Here is a 23,713-nt window from a genome sequence, read left to right as displayed (position 1 = left end):
CGACTGCACCTCTCCCAATTCGAGGCCCAGACAAAAACAGCAAACACTCGATGCAACTTATGCACGTTCCTGCGTGAGCAGTGCAACACCTGCACACATACCACAGTTTGCATACTAAGAACAAATTACACGCGGTCGCCCTAGCAAACGTGGACAAATAAGCCCCTTTCAATTTGTCCGCTTTCACGCGAGTTTCTTTCGTCTGTTCTCGCCAATGTGGTTCGCTATCCCTATAAAACAGTAGGGGGCGGCACAGTCGAAGCAGTTGTGCTTTGGAGAGGGTTGCATGGACCTGTAAAATTAGACAGAAAAATCATGCACCAATCCGCCTGATGGCGACAATGGTTGAACGCGAAACTTTCTTCGTGCGAAATCAAATGGCGAAGGGTGAAATTTAAAGCCGCTGCGATAAAAGTCCAAGCTGCGTGCGAGTAAAAGTCAAAGCTCAACGAGTCAAAGTCCAGACCGTCTGCGAGACCAAATTTAGACGACAACCAAGGAATCCCTGACGAAACAGCTTCGCATTCAACAATCTTAGTCGTTGAACGGAGGGGTGCATTGTTTTTGCACTGATATTTCAGTTATTTATTGTTCCTTCTCAGTGGCCGTCATTTTTGTTCCATCGGTGCTGTCGCTGACAACTGTTGTCACCTTTCGCGTTTGATGACGCATTTAAGGCTTTCGCCTTAACAAATGTGTCGGGTTTTTGACAGTGAAGCCGTCTCTGGGTGGGATACGGCAGATTATCTCCGACGACGAAGCAATGTAGACAGGAACCGCACGCGAGCGTAGCTGCACTTTGCAGCTGCCGCTCAAATCGCCGGGACCGTAAAACTGTGCGCCACACCTAAACTAAAAACTCTTTACTTTTTAGTTTTCTTGATTTTTTCCCTCGCCGTATTCCATTTTGATTGATGGAATACGGCTAATATTGCCCCTGTCAGAATGTCATGGCAGCAATGCATATGTGTTTACAGATAAAGCCGACTTTAAGGGGATTGGGGTAAGCCTGGTAGTAAGATGGCTTTTCCACATTTTGGTTGTGCAGTGAGGAATGGCCACCTACGGAGGCAGTATGATTACAGAAAACGGCTCAAACTCTTGTGTTCTCCAAAGTATGCATCGCACAACAAATTTTTAGGCATGTAGCCGTTAAGACGTCTCTACCATTACGCCGTGTTTCATTTACTTGTCATAATTACTTGCTTCACAGTGAGGTTCTATACGTTACAGAATTACGGTCTGCTATCCATACATTGTTATCTACGGAAAGGTTATGGTTAACGAAACTGGTTGTAAGTATTGATTTAACGGTACTATACAGAAACAAATTGTCTGCCAATTAGCCGCTAATATTACTCTAAATTTACGCACCACGGCTTCTCTGATCGTCCTTCTTCCCAGGGTGGAGGGGCACTGAATTTTTATAGATCTGGGCGCCGTCGTTTTTTTTTTAAATTTTCGTATCTTCCCATAAAAGAAACCTGATTTTTTCACGCCCCTCAAAATTTTATGATATTTTACATATCTACACGTAACCGCTACTCCGCCCTCCGCTCCCACCCTCCATGCTCTTACCTTCCCCTCTCCTCCTCTCGATGCAGTGAATTGAACGGAGGTTTCGTCGATGCCATTTAAAGATAACAATACGATTCATCGTTATCCTTTGTCTCTTGTTTAGCCTAAAACAGCGCCAGCGGAAGCTCCATTCTTTTTGCGCTTGTTTTTCCCTTGCACGAGCTTGAGCTTTTCTGCTCCATTATTAGAGCGTTGTTTCTCTAACTTCCGATCGTGAATACCCACTTCGCGCTTGTGCCCAGCCCCTCTTTCAATACTTGTACGTTTTTTGCGGTACACGAAGTCATGGATGACCGATACCGATGCCCACACACAAACTCTGCTACCAATCGTGTATTCCTAATTAAATGAACACGCGGAATAACCGTTAAGTACTTACGATTTGCCTCAGCTCTTCCTGAGGTTTTTCTTGCGATAAATGATGAGGACATATATTAGCAGCGCCCACAGTTTTAGTACTTTGGAACAGTTCCCTCTATATAAAGTTCTTTTGGAGGATTCGTTTCAACTTCTCATTTGAAGGCTGTATCGAGGGGCAGAAACCAAAGTTTTCTCGCGTACTTAGCATAAGAAAGACTACCTTGTTTCGAAGGCATGCTTTTGTGCCATGCTCCTGCGATTGGGCTACACTGATTAGGTACTTGGGCTTAAATGTCTGCTCCTGCTCTGTTGCTACGAAGAGGTCTCTTTGGGCCACGAGAGCCGGCCTCCCAGCGTCTGGGCCAGGTTCTGTGCCACAGGCGTGATCCTGGTCGTGACGGTCTCCATCATGATTTCCATCATTTCCATGAGTTCTTCGCAGGTTGCATACGGTTCCTTTGCAGCTTGGGGTGACGGTGGGCTGCCTCGCCACCTGCTGCCGCTTTCGATCGAGTATGTTTGCCCTTTCTTCCGGCTTCATGTCGAGCTGTAGCATTCTGCTTTTCCACGCCTTGTCTTGTTATTGCGGTCTTTTCATTTCTCGGGTTTTGTAAATGCTTATACAGTGTTTTTGTATCCTGAGTTTTGCGAGTTCCCGCGTGGCGTCGGGTTTTGAGTGCTGTGGTTACTAAAAGTTATGCCTATCGAGTACAGTTTCTGTTTTCTTCGTGATCGGTTTTACTTTGGCTTCGGCGCTTGCCCCGGTATCCGATTGTAGTTTTTCTTTGGCTTATGCTGCTATTGCCGCTTGCACTGTACCCAGGCGTAGACTCGGCGCTGCTGCAATTGCTGCTTCTCAATGCTGGCAAAATGTCATCGGTCTCCTCTTGGTTGCACGCTTCACTCTTTGGTTTGGAGGATTGGCTTCCATTCCTCTTCCATACTGGGGTGGAAGTGGTTTGAGTTTGTGTCTACGTTTCTTGCCTGGTGTTTCGAATGGGAGGCCACACAACCTGCATTTGAATTCACACTTCTGCCCTTCTGTGGTGTTCGTGGTGCCGCAGTTACTGCAAATGTGGTTGCCCAGGTTGGGACAAATGTATTGCCAGTGTCGCAGGTCCCCTCAGGTCCGACTGTCCTGAACGCCCGGTGGTATGACGTGCATGTTCTATATTCACTGGCGACATTCAAATAGAAAGGCACATGCGCCCCTGTTTAGGTGAATACCACTGATGCTGATCTCCCCAGCATTCTTGCGTGAAGGAGCACATACTTGTCGTTTGCCTCAAGTAGACTCAGGAGCTCCTATTTTGATGTTCCTTGGTGTATGCCATGCAGCACGATTCATCACCGTGTCTGGGATAGGCTTCATGTAGGGTACGATTGCGTCGATTGTGGGACCAGGCTGCATATGCTTCGCACCGGCTTGTTTGCATACGTGATCACAGGTGGGTGTTCTTGCTATGATCACATTTTGGTTCCCCTGGGCTTGTGTGGTGGTGATGGTGTAGAATTCTTCGAAGGTCATTCTGCTCACCTGTACGACTACTTCGGAAATTCGGTCTGTTCCAATCGGCTATCTTCACGGCACCATTAGGTATATCATGGCCTTGAAGGCGTCCTCTGAGTGGCAACAACACCTTGCGGATGGGCGTTCTGCATCTCTTGCCTTGTGGAGTGGTGGTCGTCACCTTAGCTGTCCGCTCCAGTTCAGGTCATCTACTTCGACGGCCTTCTTGATATTCCTTGCTTTTGTAACATCTTTTCATCGTCCGGTGCTGCCCATTATGCGGTCACTTTTTGGATCAAATGCTGGAGTGGCACTTCCCCCGCACGGGGCACCTTGAGTAATCTTGGTGACGGTGAGTGGCGACACCGCGTACCCCGAGCCCCCCATACTTAAGTTGTTACCTACCGTGGCTAGAAGTTGAAAGGCGAAAGGTTAGAAGCCGTGAACGGTGGCCGTCGGAGCCTTGGTCAAGCTCCGGCCGATGGGCTCCCTGCCTGTCTACTAGGTAGGGAGCTCCGGGACCTCTTTGGCTACCAGGGTAAGGTCAAAGAAGAAAGTACCCCCGTCTCCCTGCTTTTATACTATGCTATATGGCATTTTCAACCCCCCCCCCCCCCCCAGACGTGATCGGCCCCCGAAAAGGGGCCGCACCGAAGTTTCTTTTCCACCACTTCTTGACTTGAGGCCTCCGAAACCGAACAACTATCCTCGCTTCATCGTGATGGAATCTGTAGACCAATCAAAACCTCTTGCTTCACAGTCGGTATTTCTCATTTCAAGGTTTCTTGACGGTATTGTAGGACGGTCGTATAAGGCCAAAAAACATCGAACCGGTGAAATTCTTGTCGAGGTCAGTAGCCAGGACCAGGCCAATAAACTTCTTGCTCAAACCAGCATCGCCGATATGCCAATCCGAGTCACGCCCCACCGCAGCCTAAACAGCTCCCAGGGCGTGATTTCCGAGTATGACCTACTAAATGAATCTGAAGCTGACCTGCTGGAGGGCCTTCGTAGTCAGGGCGTAACAGCGGTCAGGCGCATAACCATCCGCAGAGACGATAAACAAATACCGACAAAGCACCTCATCCTAACCTTTGACAAGTCCACCCTTCCAGAATTCATCAACGCTGGTTACATCCGATGTTCAGTCCAGCCGTACATCCCGAACCCGCGGCGCTGTTTCAAGTGCCAATGGTTCGGACACGGCACAAACTCCTGTCGCGGCCGACTTACCTGCGCAAAATGCGCCCAGCACGACCACCCGTCCGACAACTGTAACGTTCAACAATTTCTTTGCGTAAACTGTCAGGGTCCACACGCGGCGTACTCCAGAAAATGTGAAAAGTTTCAATTAGAATGAATGAATGAATGAATTTATTTAGAAAGGAGAGGTCGAACGCCTCGTGCAGGGGAAGGGGAGGAAGAGGAGGGGAAATAAACCAGCTAGAACCAGGCACATATGCCATCTACACTGATGCCGCACTAGCATCCGACCGATTTACGTGCGGGATACACCACGTCAACGATCCGAGCTTGACAGAGTACATGACGTTGTCAATTAGAAAAGAAAATAATCAACATCAAAGTCACTGAAAACATCACCTTCCCAGAGGCGCGAAAGAGGTTCGCCTCTTTCCCCCTGGGAAGGTACGTCGACGCAGCTCGGCGGGGTGCGGAGCGGCGTCTGGTTTCGGCGGGGACCCAGTACCGCGAGTCGGACTTGGTCCCGCCCCCGCCCCCCCCCCCCTTCCTGGGTTGCCTCTGTCAGCCCAACCCGCCTCCGCACCGCTCGCTGAGCCAGCAGCAGTTGTGGTGGCAACCTCTTCCGTCAGGACCGGTGCCGCTCCCGTCCCTGCCTCCCATCCTCCAGTGCGTTGGAGGGTGCCATGGACACCACGGGCCCCGCACCGGCTCCCACTGCCACCGCACCGCCCGTGCCACTTCTGGTGCCTCCGATACCTGCGGCGCTGGCGGGTCAAACGAAGGGCCCCCGAAGGGGGGCCAAGTCCGGGGGGCCCGGTTCGACGGGCACACCCAGGACATCGGACGACGAGATGGACGTCGGGCCATTCTTGCCTGCAACGCAGCGCAAGGATCGGCCTCCGACGTCCAAGCCTACAGATAGGCCCAAAAAGCCCAATCCAAGAGTCACAGACCCGAAAGACGACACATAAACATACACACTCCAGTAGCTCTCACACTAAATAATGGGAAGAGAAAATATTGTTCAATCGAACTGCAGAGGCCTTCTGAATAATCTGGACGACGTGTATGAGATTATGCATACGAATCAGCCAAGTGTAATGTGTGTTCAGAAAACACATTTGAATTCTAAACACACAAATTTCTTGAATAGTTACCTGGTATATAGGAAAGACAGGGATGGCTGCATACATAATCGTCCGGAAATCCTTAGCATGCCACCCTGTCACTTTAAACACTATCCTTGAGGCTGTAGCAATACGCTTAATAATATTTAATAGGTTGATAACGGTATGCTCCATATACATTCCTCCTGATGTTACACTTTTGAGCTCTGACTTCGAGGCGCTGGTTGACCAGCTGCCCGAACCATACATTCTAACAGGCGACCTTAATGCTCACAATTCTCTTTGGGGCTCTTCTCGTACGGATGCCCGGGGTCGCCTGATAGAGAGGTTTCTTACATCCTCTGGAGCATGCCTTTTCAACAATAAACAGCCTACATACCATAACATAGGACACAACTCATACTCAAATCTTGACTTGGCTATTGGTTCGGCAATTCTATTTCCATGTCTTGAGTGGGGTGTGGGCACCGACCCATATGGCAGTGACCACTTCCCCACTTCACTGACATATATAGGTAAAGGCCCAAGCAGTTCATCTTCCCATAATAGGTGTAATGAGGCACGAGCTAACTGGAACACATTTACAGAGACATCGAAACTACACCACACATCCATAGGACACCTACACGTTGAAGAAGCTACCCAACTCCTCACGGCGCACATCCTCGACGCCGCCGAAAAGTCCATTCCCCACGCCTCTGGTGCCCCGCGCAACCAGCGGAGGCCGTGGTGGAATGAGGATTGTAGGCGGGCGCGAGAGGCCCAGAACAAGGCGTGGGGTATCCTTCGTCGGTACCCCACGTCGGGAAACCTCCTCTTGTTCAAACGGGCCAATGCGTTAGGAAAACGTGTGCGCCGTGAGGCAAAACGAGAGAGTTGGCACACCTTCTTGACATCCTTAAACTCTTACACAGACACACACAAAGTCTGGACACGGATACGAAAACTAAAAGGACAACAGACACACAGCCTGCCGCTGGTCAGTACAACAGGGGACACACTAGAAGATCAGGCTAACACACTTGCACAACACTAACAACACGTTTCCAGCTCTGCACACTACACAAACACTATCCTGAAACATAAAACCGCTTGTGAAAAAAAGTCCCTACATGACAATAACAGGTCAAAATCTGGTTACAATTCTGAATTTACACTCTATGAGTTGAGGGTTGCCCTGAGCACATGTAAACCTTCAGCTCCAGGGGCAGATAAGATTACATACACCATGATACAACACCTACACGCAGACACTCTTGAAACACTCCTACACCTATACAATAAAATATGGCTTTCGGGGCAGATTCCACACTCTTGGAGGGAGGCCATAGTAGTGGCGTTCCTGAAGGAAGGGAAGGACCCTTCCTCTCCCGCCAGTTATCGTCCCATCGCTCTAACAAGCTGCCTGTGCAAGCTGCTCGACAAGATGATAAATCGCAGGCTCGTGTACTTCCTTGAGTACAACGGTCTTCTCGAGAGCTGCCAGGCAGGCTTTAGGGTGGGGCGATCTACCAACGATCAACTTGTTGCGTTGGAATCCTTCATAAAAGATGCATTTGCTCATAAGCAGTTCTGCCTTACGGTATTCTTTGATCTTGAAAAGGCTTACGACAGAGCCTGGCGATATGGCATCCTTAGCGACCTGAAGTCCTTTGGTGTGTCAGGTAACATGTTAAATACCATTTCTAGCTACATGTTCACGAGGACATTTCGTGTTAAGGTTGGGTCATCCCTGTCCGGGATACATGTGCAGGAAAATGGTGTGCCGCAAGGAGGAGTTCTTAGCTGCACATTGTTTATAGTTAAGATGAACTCCCTCCGAAAGGCATTGCCACCAACCGTTTCCTGTTCCATCTATGTAGACAATGTTCAAATATCTTTTCAATCCTGTAACCTGTCAATTTGCGAACGTCAAGTACAGCTCGGTGTTAAGAAGCTTGCTGGATGGGCGGACCTTAATGGTTTTAAACTGAACCCGGGCAAAAGTACTTGTGTTCTGTTCTCCCGCAAGCGCGGGCTTAATGCGGACCCAGAGATTGCTCTTGGCCGTACATCTATTCCTGTTAAAAGGCAGCACAAGTTTTTAGGTGTCATATTTGATGACAAGCTCACGTTCATACCTCACGTCAAAGCACTTAAACATAAATGCCTCAAAACACTAAACATTTTCAAGGTCCTCTCCCACCAATCATATATGGTGCAGACAAAGAACTACTTCTCAGGGTCTTTACCGCCTTAGTCGGGTCTCGGTTAGACTACGGCAGCGTCGTGTATGGGTCGGCATCAAAAACCGCACTAAAAATGCTTGACCCAGTACTCCACTTGGGCCTCCGCCTTGCGTCGGGTGCGTTCCGCACTAGCCCGGGAAAGAGTCTATACGTTGAATGTAACAAATGGTGCCTTGAGGACCAACGAACGTACATGGACTTGCTCTACGCTTTCAAAATTTCATCGATGAATAACCATCCTTTTAAACCTGTTTTTAATAATGCATCCACATCACCAGTGTTTGTAAATCGCCCGTCCGTTCCTTTGCCATTCTCACTTAGAGTGAGACAGGAAGCTTCGGATTTCAACATCTCCTTTTCAGACATTTACACATCTTCTTTTACTGACGTTTTACCACCCTGGCAGCTTCAACCTGTGTGTTGTGACTTGTCTTTCATGAATATTGATAAAACCAGGGTACCATAAACTGCAATTTTGCAGCACTTCTTCTCCCTGCAGTACAAGTATCAATGTGCAGAGTTTTATAGTGACGCATCAAAAACTGCAACCATAGTGTCTTGCGCTGCTCATGGACCAAACTTTGATGCATGCAGAACCATCAGCACGTACACCACAATTTACTCAGCTGAAGCATATGGCATCTTACTCATTGCACAACACATTCTTGAACACAAAATCTCGAAGTCCATCATATATACAGATTTCTTGAGCGTTGTGCGCGCATTGGCATCATACAAGCCATGCAAAAACAGAATTGTACATATGGTTTTCAACACTATCATGTCTATATATGCCCAAAAACTTGTTCTGGTGTTGTGCTGGGTTCCAGGCCATGTTGGTATTGCTGGCAATGAGGTTGTGGATCAGAAGGCCGCAGTTGCTGCACTCAGGAATACATTAGATATAACAATACTACCACAGAGTGACCTTAAGCCACAAATTCGACAATACCTTCGTAGGAACTGGCAAGCACAGTGGAATGAACAGACAGATAACAAACTACACGTAATAAAGCCACACTTGGGACGATACACAACTGACTCACACAACAGAAACACGGAAGTCGCCTTGGGTAGGCTGCGGATAGGGCACACCCACGCAACGCACTCGTATCTGCTGACGGGATCTTCTAGACCCCAGTGCAGCAGGTGCGGAGAGGCCCTATCCGTAGTGCACATACTAATCACATGCAAGGCACTTCACACAACACGACACAAACACTTCAGAGAACTCTACAGACAACATATTCCCCTACATCCATCGTTTTTTCTAGGTGACGATGCCATTGTTTCCGTGAAACGTGTGTTTGAGTATTTGTCGGACGTCAACTTTTTAAAGCTCATTTCCTATCACACATAATGAAATCTGGCCCTATACACCAGCCATGCTCATTGTCGTTTTGGGATTTTACTTTTGTTTTTGCTGACTTTACTTAGTGTTTAAGGTTTCACCCCTCATATGACTATTGTTTTGGCGCTCTTTGCCCCAGTTGGCCTTGCGCCATAAACATCCAACCATCATCATCATGGAGTGGCACTTCCCTGACTGCTTTCGATTTTGTTGTTTGTTTGCTCGATTTACTCGTTTTTTTTCTTGTGCCATCCCGTTTATCTTCTGCCAGTTATTTTACGAATTAGCTTATGTTGTGTGACTCAGCTGGACTAGGGAAGGCAGAGGTAGGAGGTTTCACGGCGGGTTTCACTCACGGAGAACACTGTAGATGGCGCTGCGAATTTAATTCAACCAGTGCTCCCCGCGCCCCGGAGCTGCTCACCTCGGTGGTCGCGTCAGCCGGACCATTCAGTCGGGTTTGTCGTCTGCTTCATCGACGGTAGTTTTGGGCCTGTTTTGGAGCAGCTCCGCGTCCATTGCGAACTTCCTTCGCACGCTTGATTAACTTGTTCGACAGCACCTCCTGGGTTACCCAGACCCGAAATTATACAGTCGTACGGCAAAGATACGTTAAGGGTTGGTTTCCAGGGCGGGGAAACAAAATATAGAGACCACATACAGACATCTGGCCGCTGGAGAAGCGCTAGAGAAATGCCCTGCTTGCTACGAACGGTACTCCGTTTTCTAAATTGGTGAATACCAATTGGGTTGTGTTTTAACAGGTACAGTAAAAGCTCGTTAATACAGTAAAAGCTCGTAAAAATCCCGATCCCATGACTAGCGGAACGGGAAGATATACTTGATATGGGCACCGGCCCACTCGGGCCTGGCCGGAAACGAGTGTGCGCACGATGCGGCTCGAGGCTTTACCAACCGAGCTGGCGTCGACACTTCTGACCGAGACGTCACTCTCTTCGCTGGACGGGCAGAGACAGGCTTGTGTGTCTTACAGGGAGCTGACTACTCATTACCGGCTTAAACGAGCCCGCAACGCCCCCCCCCCCCCCCCGCTCATCCATCCCTCAGTAAAAGGCAAGCTGTGGTTTGGCGGCTTCTTCAGACGAACTCGTACCCGTATAGTCATTGTTATCCTGGACAGTTTTCAGATATATGTCGGAGATGCAAGGAACGGGCCGATCTTGCACATATATCATGGGCATGTCCTCAGGCGACTCCTCAGAGCCGCAAAATTAGCAGTAATGAGCAATGGGAGACCGTACTGCTCAGCTCAGACCCGGCGCATCAAGTCTGGGCCATCCAGTTAGCCGAAGACGCTGCTAGGACCCAAGGGCTCCTGTCTGACGCCTAGGGTGAAGAAGGTCTAGCTCTCTTCCACAAACTGGACAAATAAAAGTTTTTTCTCTCTCTCTCTCTTCAAGGCACAAATTTTTTTTTTTGCATGCTCCTAATGAATCAGCGTATTGTTTTTTCGCGCAGGTACTGTAAGGAGATAAGAGCTCTCTCGGACGACCTGGAGAAGCGAGAAAAACAGCTCAAGCTGATGGAAGACCAGGTCAGTGGAGTGTTGCCAGGACCGTGTGCCCGCCTACAATGCTGCAGGATCGAGTGCGCGCGCGCTGGGTTTTTGCAGGCGTCGTGCCGCCAGGCGGAGATGGAGCAACTGGTATGGCGGCTGAAGCAGAGCGAGCTGGCTCTCAGCCAACTGAGAGCCTCCAGCGCACTGGACAAGCAGCAGGCCAATGCAGGCATGTCCATCTACTCACGCTGCATAAGTGCTCGTTTTGCACACATTTGCGAAGCGGCCCGAAAAGCCTGCCGCTTCGATGGTGCAATCAGTAGCGTGGGTCGGCTAGCGTGATTCCTTGAGCTTGCCTTCTTCTTTGGCGGAAATGTCCCATCCGGCATGTCAGATTCGGCGTGTCCGATCCGACTTGTCGGACGATCCTTTTGCATTCGGGAGCAGTACTCCGACAGGAATGTAGGGCCAACTACGTTACTTGAATCGGGTGTTGATTCGTTTATGGGCCTCATAGTACTTTTTGTTCACGTTCCACAAGCTGTTGTCATAACTTGAGGAAATAAAACAGTTCATTTCTATCAGTATATGTGGATTTCGCGCACCGGTGGTGTGAATGTTGATCTCGCCAGAAGTAATCACTCAGCAGCCGCAACGTTTGTGTAGACGCAATGGCGTTAGAGCGCTTCCCCTAAACCGTAGCATGTCCGGCGATACTAAACCTGGGTTCGTGTTATGAAGCGCGACGCCACAAATTCTATCCTTCCCGCTTTTACGAACGCCAACGGCGAGACCATTCTTACGTTGAAGCATAACGGCACTTGTATCAATTTGACCTGCGACCATGTAGCAGCGTCCTACGATTACTTTACACAACAAGCTCCCGCTCAGCCCGCCGTATTCTTAAATGGTGCGCACGATGTCTGTTTACAGTGTTGGGGCAAATGGTAGCCCTTGTTTCGTCAATTGGAAGGAGTATTGCATTTTAAATTTTCGCAGGATACGAAATGTGGTACGGAAATATTGGTAGCACCGTTGCCTTGTTGCAGTATCGTAACAAGGTGAACCTGTCCTCATTTTTAAAGTGAAGATTTATTGTTTTCGCTTATGACGGTAGCGTAACCAAAACGCAGTGATGGAAAGTCACTTTACACAATGTGAGGGCACGTGATGGTGACTAAGCAATAACAAATGGCTCCCGTGGTCGGAATTGAACCTGGATCCTCTCGCTAAGAAGACATCCATCCGATTGCGCCGTCATCGCATTCGTGTCGCTCAGCCTTACCTTTGCACGGGTTCGTTGCGAGGGCGCTGGCTCTAAAGTTGGCTTTGGCTTTGAACTTTGACAGTTCGGATTTTGGAATTCAGGAGCGTACATTTCGGACATTGTTTTGACTCAGTTTGCATTGAGAAAGCTTCGCGTTTTAACCAACTTTCTCCAAAGAATATTTTTAAACACATGACATAGTCTGTTTTAACATCTGATGTTGTGATTATGTACCTGTGCTCGCCTAGATAGCCTGGCACAACTGCAACAGCTAGAGATCGCGTTCAACTCGCAAAAACACGATTAGGGCTACCTATCGGCGCCGCGGTGTTTTTTGGATATTTTAATAGCCGATGCCGAGTTTTTTACCGTTCTTTTTACTCCACAACGAGATTACTCTTTGTGGGCGATTATACGCAGGCTCTTATCCAAGTCAACCAGTAGTTTTAGATAGTCAATGATTTTGATAAAGACTGAACCTAACAAGCGCATTCTTGCCAGTGTATTGAACGGAAAAAATACCGCTGAAGTTACGGTTAGGGTTCGACTGAATTCATTTTGCTCCAGTTGGGTTGCCGTTCGACAAAATCACCTGCTGAGCCGGTTCGCGAACTAGTTCCCAAGATATCAAGCGGTTCGCCAATCGCTTTGTTGCGTTCAGCGAAGTGAGAAAAAAATATTTGGCAGTTTATAGCGACCATAAATACAAAATACAGAGACAAATTCGAAACACTGTTTTCCAATAAGAGTAAAGCGTTTTGAAAGACAACTTTAGAGTATTGAGCCAGATATTAGAAAAAACAAATGAAGTGGTGAATATTCACCAGCCTCTTCCTCGCCCAGGCCTCATGCGGTCCTTCCAACTATACTCAGGTACAACTTAAGAGCGGCAACGATGATGATTGCTATTGGTATCACCTTTGCAGCAGGCTGATGACGAGTCATCATACGCCCCCCCCCCCCTTTCAAAAAAAGAACCTAATGTACGTATGTTTTACACTCTTCGTTTAATATTAGCGCTGCTTTGAGGGTGACACAAACAACTTATTAGGCAAAAAATACTTATTGTTTTCTTTTATAGCTGTCCTAGGCAATATTCCCCTCTGCTTTTCGTTCATCAGCATTCTAATCTCCTTTTCGTCGCCTGGACAGCCTTGAAGTTAACGGCCTCTGTGCTACCCTTAAATCCTAGGGCTTCTATAAGCCGAATATTTCCCTCTGGATTTGGATGGATACCCTCCAATTCTAACACTATGTGCCGCATAGTTTGTTTCTTTAGAAGAACTGCGAGCTGGGCTTGTTGGTAAACGTTCGTGGCGGGAAGAGCGCTACGACGACGAGGACAAGCAGGTACACGGGGCAAAGCGTTCTGTCCCGTGTACTTGCTTGTCCTCGTCGTCGTAGCGCTCTTCTGTTTCTTTTCCGCACACCACGCATACCCTATCATTTTGTATATACTTCCCCACAAAGCTTTTAGTTCCCAAGCAACCTGCTCTAGCCTCAAAAAGCAAAGCACTGCCTTTGGAATTATCGTAGAAATTTTCCTTTACGATCTCGAATTTGTCAGCCCTGTAGGTCTCTAACAACGTTTTAGCTTCCATTTCTTCTCTCCGTTTATTCGATTCCATCTGCCTTGCCTCTCTTTTAGTTACCTTGGCGGTTTTGTATTCTTCACTGTTCTTTCCGTATTTCATCGTTAGCCTCCTAGTCTTTCTTAACCACTGCGTGTTCACGCTTTTCAAGTATAGCTACCTAAAACCCTTTGCTGCCCACCTTCGTTGATCTATTGCTCTCAACATCATCTCAAAACATACTTTACTCTGTGCTTCTCGAACTTCATATGACGCCCAGCTCATATCTCCCTACACTGCTTCGTTAGTTTGTTTTTCCATGCGCTCCAAAGTCCAAACGGCCTACCGTTCTCTGGTTCACTTCAAGGCCTGCTAGAACGTCTGATTTTAAGCAGAACACTGCATTCGCAATTGCGAGACACGGAACCATTACTCCTTTCCACATTCCTCTCCCTACTTCACAGTTATTATACCCCACAGAGCTCAATGCTTCATTATCGCTGCGTTTCGCTTTCCATTACCCTTACGTTGCTCCTCGTGAGTTCTTAAGTAGTTATCCCCTTCGCTTATTCACACTCCCAAATATTTATATTCTTTCAATCTCGGTAATTCGCCATGCTTGATTGACACTGCGTTAGTGCTGGTGTCATTGAAAACCATTATTCCCGATTTTTCTGCGCTAAAATTTAACCTCAGTTCGGTGGCTTCCTGACCGCTAATATTTATGAGCCGTTGCTTATTGGTCTGATTATCAGCTAAAAGAACAATGCCGTCTGCGTATAACATTCCCGGAATAGCTATTGTACCACTTCGCTTTGCAACATGTGCGTTAGGTTGAACCCTAATTGACTTTCTTCCAGTTTCTTTTCTCTACCTGCCATGTAAAGCATAAACAGTATTGGGTTTGAAGGGCCTCCCTGTTTCAGTCCCCGATGGGTGTTGACCTGCTGGGCGCATTTCTGTCCTTCCCATGTCAGGTGCACTCTATTAACCTTATAGAGTGCGATAAAGAACCGTATTAACTCGTCATCTAATCCCTGGAGTTTCAGCATCCCCCACAGCAGTTCTCTGTTTACGTTACCATATGCCCCTTTAATGTCCAGGAACGTAATCCATACTCGTCTATTCTGCACTTTCGCAATGTCAATGGATTGTATTATCACAAACAAATTATCATCCGATCGCCCGTCTTGTCCAAATGCACCCTGCAGTTCCCCAAGGGGTGTTCTCGGCGGGTCGAGTGCCGCCACTGACCCAGCACCGGGCGGGCGCGACAGAGCGGATCTGAACTGGAGCGGAAAGCTCACTGCCTCTCCTCGACGGGCGCATTTCCGCAGGCTACGCCAGTTGGGCGCCCTACGAAAGTGCAGTGACGCCTGTCTTCACCGAGGGTGCAATGTACCGATATTGAAATCACCAATAAGGTTCCGAATTTCTGCGCATGCACGACTGAGCTGCCAGCAGCGGCTGTGACGCACCCATCCTGGGATATGCCGCAAGCGCGTGAACTTATCGGGAGTCTAGGTAAACAGTCGGTCGTAATAAAGTATCTGACATACGCCACGCCGTACCTTAACTTTCCGCAGCACGAAACCACCAAGCTTGATGCCTTAATTTCCAAGGCCTACAAGACGGCACTCAGCCTGCCCACCCATACATCAAATGATAAATTGCTAAAGCTGGGACTACATAACACCCTTGATGAGCAAATTGTAAGGAAGACCGTCGCCAACACCATACTCATTTAAATAATGTAGGAGCGTGGACAGCACTGGTCATTCGCCATGAGTGGGTATGTGACACAGAAGCCACACAGGGAAGAGGCACCAACTCGTGGATGTCGCATCGCCATCGCTGGGACGAAAAAGAAGTCTTGTCTCGTTGGCTCTCCGTCTCGACTTGCTGGACAGCGCGACTTGGTGCTTCGGTGCTACTGCTGCTGCTGGTGCTGCCGAAGAATAAAGCCTGAAAACCCTCTAATAGTTTTGGTGGAGGTACGGGTCGCCAACAATATTAAGGCACAACGCGCTTCTCAACTGCGAAGCTAGCGCTCACCCCAGCAGGCCGGGCAGTGCTCCAAGCGCTGGGTTGGCCATCACCGAATCATGCGGAGCAGCCCCAACGCCTCCCGCCCACCATCAGGACGAGTGCGCGTGACTCCCATACCACAGCTTATGCACCCCACCTACAACCGAGGCCGGCGGGAGGCACGAGTCCGTTACATCAATAAGAAATATGAAGCCGACCCTCAGGTTCGTTACACAGACGTCGCCCATGACCTGACATCAACCCGCACCACCCTTGTCGCTCTCAACTCCGCAGGACAGATTGTAACTGCGGCTACATACCGCTCATGCAAGGTCGACACTGCCGAATCCCTAGCAATCGGCCACGCCGCAACAACCCACTCAAGCGTTAATTCACTCCATAACAATCATCTCCGACTCCCAGCAGACCTGCCGCCTCTACCAAGCAGGTCTTGCCCCACGTCAGGCCATCCCTCTCCTACAACGGCTGCCCGAAGATCTACAATCACACTGATTTGGGCACCTGGTCACGCTGGACTCCCAGGGAACGAAGCAGCGCATGCTGCCGCTCGAGCGCTTCACTCCCGTGTATTCCCATCCAAGGAACCGGCGAGCAGGACACCTCGGTTATCCCTACCTGAGTTACTCGCACCCCTCGACACCACTTCCAATGCCCTTCTGTCTCACTATACCCACACACGAAGAACATACCCTCCTCCTCATCACACGCTCACCAACTACGAATCTTACACATACCGCCGACTACAAACTGGCACATTCTTCAATCACGCCATCCTACACCACATCGCCCCCACCAGCTACCCTTCCCACTGCCAGCACTGCAATACCCCTCTCACCACTTACCATCTAGTATTCTCCTGCCCATACTCACCTAACCCCCTCCCCTCCTCCTCCCTGGAGATGTGGGAGACTGAGCTGACCAGCCCGGACCCAGCCCGCCAGCAGGCCCTGGTCTCCCGGGCTCTCCAGTCAGTGCGGTCACGAGGCCTTCTGGACTAAGGAGGCTTTCCCACACCCCTTCCACTTCCCCTGTTGCTCCAATAAACGTTCACCACCACCATGTTCAGCTGTCTAAAATTACTTTTGTAGTGCTTATGATGCAGTCCTTTTTATTTTTCTGTTACACAGCACAGCAGCAAGGGGACCCTTCACATGCCCCTTACAAAAAATTTGCTGTGCTGTGTTTGATTGTGCGAACGTCCAAGTTATAAGAAAAACGTTATAAGCATTTCACTAATTTTATGGTTATGGTGATGTCTTTTGAGAGGCTTAAATAGAAAAAAAAACGGCTTAAATCTCAGCCACGCCATCCAGAAACTGACCAGGCGTTCGCGTTATTTCATTTCATCGTGCCAAAACCTTAATGCCTACGACTTTTTCTGTCAGTTTTCTCGTGCTGGGACCGGAACTCTGTTATAACTAAATTGCACAGCGAGCGCTTGGACGCTATACACGTGTCCTGCTAAATGTCGGTGTTTTTCGGACATCGAAATCAATTGGAGTTTGTATTTGTCATTATATATACAAGTGCTCCATTTTTAAACAAGTTCCCCCTTTTTAACAAGTGGCCGGCAAGAGGTCAGTTATGGCAGTCGCCACACCAAGAAAGCGCTTGTTTTATTACCGCGCTTTTCTATTTTGCTCAAAGAAACGTTGCGCCCGAAAAGGGACGCTTTTTGGCGCGATAAAAGTGCCTGTATTTTAACAAAGCTCGAAGCCAAAAACGCGAAACGCAAAGCTAGCGGCAGCAGCGGAGCACACGGCGTCTAGAACGCATGATTTCAGCCGCTTATAGCTTCAGTACGAACGAAATGATGCAACATGTTTTCCAGCAGTATTGTTGCCCCTTTTGAGGAGTCTCTTTTCCAAAACGTGGAATAAAATCGGGACCCGTTTGTTTTTTTTTTTTTTTCAAAGTTTCGCATGTTTAGAAAAAGCAGAGCAGTCCATCTTTTTTTATGCGTACATTCATATTTTCTCTACACAAGCCATATTTTACAGATATGTTTAGAAATATATGGTTGACATGGCTTATCACGTACAAGCTGGTCACAATTACAGACACGGAGACAGGGGGCGTCAAACTTAGCTGCCATCAAAGCGTCTGATGCCATTTCACACTTCTAGTTTTTTTTTTGTTCACGGCTGAACGCATAATTCGTTTTCAAGTGTTTGTCATTGTGGTGCAGTTTTTGTTTTGACACATTTTTTAGTCAGAACGATCAAACCTTGCCGTGCGCAAACCCCCAATTTGAAAAAAAAAACTGCAGTTAAGGCTGAAAGTTGGTGTTGACTTGGAACCATTTTACCAGCGAAAAACGGACAGCGACCTAGAAAAAAGTAGATGGCACCCTCGCTAGTGTAACTGCGAGTGTCCCGTCTACTTCTTTCTACGACTATGTCTGTTTTTCGCTGGTAAATTGGTTCCAAAAAACTGCAGTCACCGGAAATCGCGCATCAGCCGCGCTACCTTCTCAAGTCGTTTTCTCGTGAAGTACGCACGCTCGAGAAAAACGGACTGCAATTTTAAGCTTTTCTCTGGTTTGAGCATAAGTCATAAAAATATACGAAAAAACAAAAATCGCTGAAGTCGATGCATGGTCCTTATCTCGTGGAATAACTCTTCCAGGGATTTCGTGTGGCTATGAACAAGCGTGCCCTCTACCAGAAGTTCTTGCCCACGTACGCTGGCCCATTCATTGTACTTGGTCGACGACAATTACGCTATACCAAAAGCGGTGAGCCCTGATCGCCGCTGCCGCAACACGCAAGTGGTTCATGTTGCTCGCCTTAATCCGTGCTACACTCGTAGTTCTTGACTCGCTCGGGGAGCTTCGTCTGCCCCGGTGGAAGTTGTCACGGTGAGCGGCAAGTTCGACTGGCCAATGTTACACTGGCGGGACAATTGCCCCGCGGTGGTGCACCGAGCAGAAGAGGAGAAGATAGAAGACCCTGGGGACTCCTTGCCTACTGACTGCCTCGGACTCTCTCCTTTCTCTTATCGTCGTCATTGTGGAAATGGCACCACTTCTTAATCCCGTATCATTCGTATCCGGTCACTGCATTTTTCATCGCAACACCCATCAGCATCCAATCGTCAGCTTGCCTCGGCCTCCACCGGGCAAGTTCGACTGGCCAATGTGGCACTGGCGGGACAATTGCCACGCGGTGGCGCACCGAGCAGAAGAGGAGAAGATAGAAGAACCGGGGGACTACCTGCCTACTGACTGCCCCCGACTCTCTCTTTCTCTTATCGTCCTCATTGTGGAAATGGCACCACTTCGTAATCCCGTATCAGTCGTATCGGGTCACTGCATTTTTATCCCAGCACCCATCAGCATCCAATCGTCAGCCTGCCTCGGCCTGCACCGGGCAAGTTCGACTGGCCAATTTACACTGTCGGGAGGACAATTGCCACGCGGTGGCGCACCGAGCAGAAGAGGAGAAGATAGAAGAACCTGGGGACTACCTGCCTACCGACTGCCTCGGACTCTCTCCTTTCTCTTATCGTCCTCATTGTGGAAATGGCACCACTTCATAACCCCGTATCAGTCGTATCGGGTCAGTGCATTTTTCATCGCACCACCCATCAGCATCCAATTGTCTGCTTGCCTCGGCCTCCACAGGGCAAGTTCGACTGTAATATTACACTGGCGGGACAATTGCCACGCGGTGGCGCACCGAGCAGAAGAGGAGAAGATAGAAGAACCTGGGGACTACCTTTCCTTGAATCATCCACCTAGGCAGCAATCTCATTCGAATTAGCAACTGATGTTTGGCCGATCCCCTGATTGGGTATGCGCCATTTTGTGAAGGAACAACAACAACAACAACAACAACAACAACTACCTGCCTACTCACTGCCTCGGACTCTCTCCTTTCTCTTATCGTCCTCATTGTGGAAATGGCACCACTTCGTATAATCCCGTATCAGTGATATCGGGTCACTGCATTCTTCATTGCAGCTCCCATCAGCATCCAATCGTCAGCTTCCCTCGGCCTCCCCCGGGACGTGGTGGACAATCCCCATGGCGCCATGGCCCGCCACAAACGACGATGTCAAGGAAGAAGCTGTGTGCGGGCGCAGCCAGCCCGGGCTGAGTTTTTAAAGACGATAGTCTTTCTTGGGCTGCTTAAACCCAGAAATTTTGGTCTGTCTGTCTGTCTGTCTGTCCGTCCGTCTGTCTGTCTGTAACTCAATTCAGCCACACGGCCAAAGTAAAATGCCTATTGAGCAATAGTCTTATATACTCAAAGCCAAATGTGAACGTCTAAGCCCGGTTTATATGTCCATACTTGTCAACTTTGTTGAACAAGAACAAGACATTACACAAATTTAAGACAGGAAATTAGTACACAAGGGATATTTACAGTGTTCTTTCATTAAAAAATCATGGATGTTTGGTTTTTCGATAGCAAATGATATTCTACATCTACTGCAGAACAAGGCGTACCGCCTGCTGTTGCCCGCGCCACCTCCTGGCCGCATATGAGAAATGACGCGGCAACAGCAAAGAAAGGTTCCACTAGCTAGGTTTCACGTTCTGCTTGGAACGCACGTGGAGCACGGCAGCGCGGTTCTATAAACCTTGAGGTCGGCCGCCTCGACTCACGCGCGTCTCCGCAGTACTGCAGCGCTGGCATCGAGGAACCCCGCCTGTAGCAGTGGAAAGCGGTAAATTCAAATCGCCTTGAGCAAACCTTTAGTGTGTTTACCTTGGGATGGGCGCGACGGAACAGGAACAGCATGATAGGTGAGCGGGAAAGCGAAGGGGGGCATTTCCTTTGCAAATGCCTACAAAGACTATTGTCTTTTGACGGCATTTGCAATGAAAGGAGCAGATACGCGGCCAAATTTTTGTTCTAAGGCTCGTGACAGAAGTGCGTTTTGCACAGGTCCTTGGCCATACGGACATCATGAGCAATGAGTTTGCAGACCATTTCCCTAATATTGCCGGCACAGTTCCTGTTCGATTCAGCATATCTAATCTGTCTATTTTTGCATTTCCAAGACTAAGATATTGGAATTTAGACGGTACTAGTTCAGATACACTCCTGTCATTTGAAGAGTACAAACGTTTAAAGTTCAGTGGAATGTTGGACTTTGGGGTTCGCGGCAATGCGAAGTGACCTTCACCGAGCCTGCGCTGCGGGATTCCGAGGCTAAATTTCTATCTGTTTAGAACAGGGCTTTCCCCCGCGAACTATGTGTGTGGTGCCAGGTCCCGGAAACAATCGAACAATTTTTTTTCTAGACTGTCGCCGCTCCTCGCGGCAGTTAGACAACTGCTTTTGAAGGAGCCAGTTGAGCATTTGGGGTTGACCCTATCGGTTCCCCTGATATTATCTATTGGGGCAACATAGCTGAAATGTGCAAAAAGAAATATATATATATATATATATATATATATATATATATATATATATATATATATATATATATATATATATATATATATATATATATATATATATATATATATATATATATATATATATATACACACACTCGAGTCATGGACCAGGGGGTCAAAAAAGAAGGTTCCCTTCACCTCGAGTAGTCCTAGTTGAGAGGATGTGGTAGGTTATTGAAACCAATAAAGATTTTGGAAAGAAAGAAAGTGGAGAAAAAATGCCCGCCAGGTGGGATCTGAACCCACGACCTCCAGAATACCGGTCTGGTGCGATAACCACTACGCTACCGGCGGGGCGATTTCCCCCTCTACTTTCAGGGGTATTTATGTTAAGGTATTTTTGTTTCCTGTGCTTGGGGGTGGTAGCCAGCGCCACTAGGACTACTCGGAGTGAAGTGAACCTTCGTTTTAACCCCCGGGCCGTGACCCGATTGTCTACGACATGTCAAGAGTGGTCGACCAGCGTTGAACCCTCTCAAGCTTCCTATGCCACCAAGACTGCCAGAAGAGAGGCCCTCGCTATGCATGTAGCGAATCAGAATGGGAAAATGAGGGGATCGTTGAAAATAACACAGAAATAAGTGTTGGCAGTCAAGAAAACCTTGGAAAGCAAAGGGAAGGATGTGGTAGGTTATTGAAACAGATAAAGAATTTGGAAAGAAAGAAAGAAAGAAAGTTGAGAACAAACGCCTGCCAGGTGGGATCCGAACCCATGACCTCCAGAATACCGGTCTGGTGCGATAACCACTACGCTACCTGCGGGGCGATTTTCCCCTCCACTTTCTGGGGTATTTATGTTAAGGTATTTTTGTTTCCTGTGCTTGGGGGTGGTAGCCAGCGCCACTCGGACTACTCGGGGTGTAGGGGACCTTCTTTTTAACCCCCGGGCCACGAAGGAGGTCGGTCCCCTTCACCCCGAGTAGTTCGAGTGGCGCTGGCTACCACCCCCAAGCACAGTAAACAAAAATACCTTAACATAAATACCCCAGAAAGTGGAGGGGAAAATCGCCCCGCCGGTAGCGTGGTGGTTATCGCACCAGACCGGTATTCTGGAAGTCGTGGGTTCGGATCCCACCTGGCGGGCATTTTTTCTCCACTTTCTTTCTTTCCAAATTCTTTAGCTGTTTCAATATTCTGCCACATACTCCCCTTTGCTTTCCGAAGTTTTCTTGACTGGCAACCCTTATTTCTGTCTTATTTTCAACGAGCCCCTCATTTTCCCATTCTGATTCACTATATGCCTAGCGAGGGCCTCTGTTCTGGCAGTCTTCGTGCCATAGAAAGCTTAAGAGGGTTCAACGCTGGTCGACCACTCTTGACATGTCGTAGACACTCGAGCACGGCCCGCGGGTTAAAAAGAAGGTCCCCTTCACCCCGAGTAGTCCGAGTGGCGCTGGCTACCACCCCCAAGCACAGGAAACAAAAATACCTTAACATAAATACCCCAGAAAGTGGAGGGGAAAACCGCCCCGCCGTAAGCGTAGTGGTTATCGCACCAGACCGGTATTCTGGAGGTCGCGGGTTCGGATCCCACCTGACGGGCATTTTTTCTCCACTTTCTTTCTTTCCAAATTCTTTATCTGTTTCAATAACCTACCACATCCTCCCCTTTGCTTTCCGAGGTTTTCTTGACTGGCAACCCTTATATATATAAATCCCACCCGGCGGGAATTTTTTCACCACTTTCTTTCTGACTCCAAAATCCTTCATCTCTTTCTGTGCCCTAACGCATTCGCCGCTTTGCTTTCCGAGCTGTTCTTGACTCCCAACCCTTAGTATATATATATATATATATATATATATATATATATATATATATATATATATATATATATACACACAAAAAATGGTTTCGACCACGGTATTAAATCTGTTCTCTTTTTTTACCGTGGTCGAAACCATTTTTTTGTGTATATTCTACCGGCGTCCAGGAAAACTTTGTTCCTGTATATATATATATATATATATATATATATATATATATATATATATATATATATAGCGAATCAGAATAGGAAATGAGGGGCTCGTTGAAAATAACACAGAAATAAGGGTTGGCAGTCGAGAAAACCTCGGAAAGCAAAGGGGAGGATGTGGTAGATCATTGAAACAGATTAAGAATTTGGAAAGAAAGAAAGTGAAGAAAAAATGCCCGCCAGGTGGGATCCGAACCCACGACCACCAGAATACCGGTCTGGTGCGATCTGGTGTGATCTGGTGCGTCTGATGCGCACCAGACCGGTATTCTGGAGGTCGTGGGTTCGGATCCCACCTGGCGGGCATTTTTTCTTCACTTTCTTTCTTTCTTTCCAAATTCTTAATCTGTTTCAATGATCTACCACATCCTCCCCTTTGCTTTCCGAGGTTTTCTCGACTGCCAACCCTTATTTCTGTGTTATATATATATATATATATATATATATATATATATATATATATAATTGTATTCAAACTTACCTTTGTGCTGCAGGTCGTTTGAATTAGCGTACGTAATTCATGGGTATTAGGGGTTTTAGGCATGGCAAACTTTCATTTCA

General features: G+C 48.0%; 1 protein-coding gene across 2 annotated transcripts in view; it reads left to right on the top strand.

Moving 5' to 3' along the window:
• The window catches only part of LOC144156331 (uncharacterized), a 239,488-nt gene that overhangs the window by 109,707 nt on the left and 106,068 nt on the right, over nucleotides 1–23,713 (top strand). For both annotated transcript variants that reach the window (XM_077688314.1, XM_077688315.1), the window contains 2 exons: nucleotides 10,837–10,912; nucleotides 10,991–11,105. In XM_077688314.1, the coding sequence (XP_077544440.1) occupies nucleotides 10,837–10,912; nucleotides 10,991–11,105 (191 nt within the window). The remainder of the gene's footprint in view (nucleotides 1–10,836; nucleotides 10,913–10,990; nucleotides 11,106–23,713) is intronic.

Source organism: Haemaphysalis longicornis, unplaced genomic scaffold (genome assembly GCF_048455015.1).
Source record: "Haemaphysalis longicornis isolate Haplotype H1 unplaced genomic scaffold, Haemaphysalis longicornis Haplotype H1 scaffold_1, whole genome shotgun sequence".
In the NCBI taxonomy this organism is placed as follows: domain Eukaryota; kingdom Metazoa; phylum Arthropoda; class Arachnida; order Ixodida; family Ixodidae; genus Haemaphysalis; species Haemaphysalis longicornis.
The sequence above is the reverse complement of the archived record's forward strand: the minus strand, read 5'-3'. Positions and strand labels throughout refer to the sequence as shown.